The sequence below is a fragment of the Teleopsis dalmanni genome, chromosome 1 (assembly GCF_002237135.1).
Source record: "Teleopsis dalmanni isolate 2A chromosome 1, ASM223713v2, whole genome shotgun sequence".
Lineage (NCBI taxonomy): Eukaryota > Metazoa > Arthropoda > Insecta > Diptera > Diopsidae > Teleopsis > Teleopsis dalmanni.
Window position 1 is genome coordinate 185,397,538 of NC_051846.1, and position 5,129 is coordinate 185,402,666.

The 5,129-nt window shown below is 25.9% G+C and overlaps 1 protein-coding gene across 1 annotated transcript; it reads right to left on the minus strand.

Annotated features, from left to right (window-relative positions):
* Positions 1-2,156: 2,156 nt before the first annotated feature.
* Positions 2,157-5,129, minus strand: LOC119670697 (EF-hand calcium-binding domain-containing protein 1). Its single transcript, XM_038081077.1, has 4 exons — positions 4,826-5,129; positions 3,959-4,082; positions 2,380-2,739; positions 2,157-2,316 (listed from the first exon to the last, which is right to left on the minus strand). Exons 1-4 carry the CDS (start codon positions 5,098-5,100, stop codon positions 2,197-2,199), a joined length of 879 nt encoding a protein of 292 aa, XP_037937005.1. The 5' UTR covers positions 5,101-5,129; the 3' UTR covers positions 2,157-2,196.

Sequence of the window (5,129 nt, forward strand, 5' to 3'; positions counted from 1 at the left end):
AACTTCATTTAAAGCTGCCATTTTATTTATTTTCGTCCCGTGAAGTGATTGAGTAATTTAATAAATATACAATTTGTTAATAAAAATTATGAGGTTATAATTTGGGAACTGGAAACAATTTAATTATCATTAATTGTTTAAACTTAATGGGATGACTGCGTTTCTTTTTTTGTTGTGAGTAAACTACAAAAGCCTAGAAAATTGTTCTACAGATGTAGAGAAGGTGAGGACTTTTATACGAATTTTGTTGTACTTTTACAAACCTTCATTCTTATTAGAATTGTTTATCATAAAGACTTATTAAGAACTCACAGATTTCTATTCATTAAAGATTGTAATACAGGTAAAAGCTAATTAAATTTAATTTTAAATTATTTATTAAATAAAACTAGTACTAATATATATGTTATAATTGTATGTAAGTAAATATTTATTGGAGATATGTTGTTAGTATTAATATTTATATGTTTATATATGGTATATATATATATATATATAACCCAGAAAAAAGTGTCTCTTCATTTGATTAAATATATTTGAGTGATCTTCAGATCTACATTAATGTTATTAAGATCACATTTTCCGATTTTGAAATAAAATTTAGTTTATAATGTAACTATTATTTATCTTAGGATGACAACATAATATGGTTAGATTTAATAATCGTATATTCTGAACTCAATGTTCAAAGTGTAAACTCTGATTTAATAATATTATTTTCTTTTAATCATTTAAATACATGAATACAAAAGTTTTAATAATTATTTGTATTTGTTTACTATTATTTTTTAAACCAATTGACAACTAAGCAAAAATCCTTATCAGTAGACAGAAACTATGATAAGTTTATAGCCATTATTCAGCAAAATTTAAAGCTTAAAGTTCACAACTCTTTAACAATATTGCATAAAAAGTACCAATTAGTATGAAATATTTAATTAAAATCTGAAATAAAATTATTTCATACTCTATTTACTACTACAATGTTCTAATTAAGGTTCATCTCCTTTGGCTACAACATATTTCATACATAATAATCGTAACTGGCTATATGTAATACTACATCGTACTGAAATTTATAATTTACATATAATTTTAAAAGAAAATAAATATATAATTAAAAAATTATTTAAATATTTAAAATATTTAAATATAATAAATATTTGATATATGCTTAATTAAAATTGATTCAAATAAGTAATGACAATAAACACCGGAAATACTGAAGCAATTGGTGCAAGTGTACCTTATTATCACGTAGACCTCTGTTTTGATGTGTCATACAATTTGTTAATCTCACGAGACTGAAACGATTAGATTAAATTTCTGTGTTGAAAGTCAGTTTAGTAGCTAATGGTGCCGTTACATTTAATATCGTTTAAGAATTGAATACCTTAATGAAATTTTACTTTTCATCTTCTTATCATCTTCTTATGCAGATAGACCCAATAAATGGATCTGAAGGGGATGAATTTAACATATATCTGATATGTTTATTGCAGAAATGTACATAAATTATAGCTATAAGTTTTTAGAGAATTAAAAAATACTATAAACATACATACCATTGAAGGTAAGAACTTATGGAGTTTTCTTAGTTTCATGACAAAACAGATTATAGCAAAAAGCTCCTTTCTTATCTCCTTTCTAGCCTATAAGTGACTATTTTTGTTTTAAAACTCTCATAAGATTGTTATTGTATGATGATATAAAGCTCACAAGTGTAGATCTCTGAAACATATCTAAAGTTGTCCTTAGCTTAGTTAATTTATTATCGAATCGATGATTCAGTGATTCAAAAGAATATTAGTAATACTCAATAAATAATCTTCTTTATTTGATACTGTAGCATTTTTTTGTGATTATATGTAGTATTACTTATAATTTTGCTTTTGGTTCTTATAATACTCGTAGTTTCTACGAACACCTTTCAAATTATTTTATGTTAAAGTAAATTATGATTATTATTTTTAATATTTTTAATTATTTAATTGTGGAATAATAAATTCATTTTTTTATGTAAATAATATCTGTGGAAATTTATTACTGAATATATTATACTTTACTTTAATTAATAATAACAACTAAATAATTGATTGATTAATTATGTTACTATATTCCGAGTTAATATGGTAATTAATGCAGTTATGGTTATTATAAAATTATATTATGTTTAGATATGTCTTCCCATATTACTTATACTTGAAGTGTTGAAAAAAATGACATCACTGCACTTTCACTGGGTAAACATTGCCCAAAGGCTTCAATTAGTAGGGGTTGTGCAGTTACAGTGCTCATAAAGTCTTGTAGCGATACCTTGAAAGCAATAATATTAAATAAACTTAATACTATGCAATTATTTATTATTTTTTAACTTACTTTTCCATCTTTATCTAAATCGAATTTTTTCAAAATTATTTCAACTAAATCTTTAACTCCTTCATCAGGATCTTCATCTTGCGGTTGTTTTATAAGACAATTCCGCAATAAGGTGAACATTTCGTCCTTGGTTATATATCCATCAGCATTTAAATCATAAACTCGAAAGCAAAATGCGGCACGTTCTGCAATAGTCCCACGTAGAAATGTTGAGAGCCCCACAAGCCAACCTTCCAAACGTAAAGGTAAGCCTTCATGTGCTTTATCCCAACTGCAAAATATACGTTCCATAAGTAATTCTTCAGTGACAATATCAAAAGTGCTATGCAAAAGTTCTCGAAACACGATGCGATCAATGCCCTGTAAAAAATATATTAATTACGATTAAGTATATTAATTAAATAAAATGATTAATATAATTTAATAAACGAATCTTTAATATTTATATTTAATATTAATCTTTCACAAAAGTATCAAATTAAATAATGCAGTATTTAATTATATATTAACTGTAATACATCTGACAGGGGAAATAATTTTTAAATTTTGAATAGAGGTCTTTCAACTTTTTGTTAATAGATGATTCAAAGATGATATTTTAACTAATAAATAAAACGTTGACATTTAGTTCACTTTCATATAGGTGTAAAATTAGATAATATTGTGAATAATTGTTAATTAACATTAATAAAATTAATCTCTTAATAGACTTAGAATTATACTAATTTGAGTTTATTCAGAAACCAAATGGAGAAAATCTGACTATAAAAATTAGATTAAAATTTAAACTTTATTCTAGTTTATAATACTAAATTCATTAAATCTAGAATAGAAAAATTTATCTGAGAAAGTTGAAACGGAAAATACTATCTGAAAAACACAATGAGACCTCGTTATCTGATAAAATCTGCGCCTTATGCTAATCTATTAAATAGAAAAATTTTCATAGCCATGTCAGTCTATAAGTCCTACTCGCTAGACATGTTTTACTAATTATTTTAATTATTTTCCGAGTTGTTTTCACATATCCATTTGATGAGTTTGGTTTTTTTTGACCTATTAGTATATATAACTAATTATTAATTGAATTATATTGATCTCGGTTTATTTCGAACCTATAATACGTAAATTTGTTTGAATAAAAAACATTATTATTATAAAATATAGATTTTTTGTGTTTTATGTTTTCACAGTAATGTAGAATACTATATCACTAAGAAAAAAAATATCTCAAAAATGAGAATATTGGGTTACTGAATAGACTCAACGAAGGATATTTGTGATCTCCTACGATCTATAGTTTATACTAACAAGAAATAGACGTATCATTCCATTTTTGCATTTTATAAATTGATACTTTGGACTATTTCATAAGAGTTTTGAAACCAGTTAAATACAATTATTTTTATATCTAAACATTTAATCATATATGAACAAGCATACGTCCCTTTTTCAAACTAATAGCTTCTAAATATAAGTACTTCTTATGGTTACTCAAAAAGCTAATTTTAACCTTTTACGCTAATGAGACTTGCAATTAATAAATGCAATTAATGAGAGTTTGTGCATAGAGACTTACCTCTATTGTCGAATGTGGTTTCGCTATAGAAGCTGTAGATGAACCAGCTGCTAAAGTTTTTGCTGCATATTGACAATTTGATACCAGTTTACGATATATACGACATAATGCATCCACTTCATCTCTAAAAAATAAAATTATTAAAATCAGAAATATGATATCATTAATTTGTTAATAATGAGTGCTTTATGTTTCACCTCAGTATTAAATGTATTATCTAGTATTGTCACCTCAGTATTATCTGAACTATGGCGTATCCGTTTAGGAAAATAGATTCCCTTGACAATATAACCGACAAGTACATAGTTTATATAATGTATGAATAGGTGGTAAGTCTAATTAGATTATTATAAAACAATATCAATACAATAAATTAAACAACACAAACATGTAAATCTACAGTGGTATCTCAGAGTCTCTTGACTAAATAAGAAATACAAAAGGATCATAAAATTTTATTAGTCAAGAAAGAATCCTTCGTATTTACCAACATTTTTTTGAAATGTTTTACGTGAGATCTATCACATGTTTCATATATTATAAACATTTCACATTTATAATTGTAAAAATTTGACAGGCACGACTTCTAAGCCTGGCTCATGCAGTCCAAACAAATTATATACGGACTATAAACTAATTAAGCAATTGGAATATTTTCTAAGACCACGGATGATGAGTACTTGTATGGACAGCCAAATTTCAATAAATTAACTAAATTTTTGTGTTTGTCTTTTCATTCTTTGCTATTCGAAACCCTCAAAATTTTTAAAAATATAAATATAGAAGTTTTCAATTTTTTTTCTTCATTTCTTTTAACGAACATATTGTTTTTTAATCTATAATTAATACTTCACCATTTGCACTTACTTTGTAAATTTCGTTTTCTTACGTAGACTTTCCAGTAATTTTGGATTAATTTTACCACTCAACTCATCCATTTTTTGTTTCCGCGAACGACGTTTCGACTGCGATGTTGTATCAAAACTTTTTGACTGATTACTAGAATTACGTTTACCGCTTGCCAAAAAAATTGTAACTGTTTTTAGAATAGTTTTGTTCATATGCAACGTTGACTTAGGCTTAGTTGAGGTGGAGGCAGTCGTTGCACCAGCAACCGGAGCAATGTTACCAGTACCAGGCATGTTTGTTGTACTTCCCACTAGGTTCCTTT

Coding starts and splice junctions, on each gene's coding strand:
- LOC119670697 (XM_038081077.1), bottom strand. CDS start 5,100: ATGCCTGGTACTGGTAACATTGCTCCGGTTGCTGGTGCAACGACTGCC. Junction 4,083..4,825: donor AAGAAAACGAAATTTACAAA/GTAAGTGCAAAT, acceptor TTTATTTTTTAG/AGATGAAGTGGATGCATTAT. Junction 2,317..2,379: donor ATTTAGATAAAGATGGAAAA/GTAAGTTAAAAA, acceptor ATTGCTTTCAAG/GTATCGCTACAAGACTTTAT.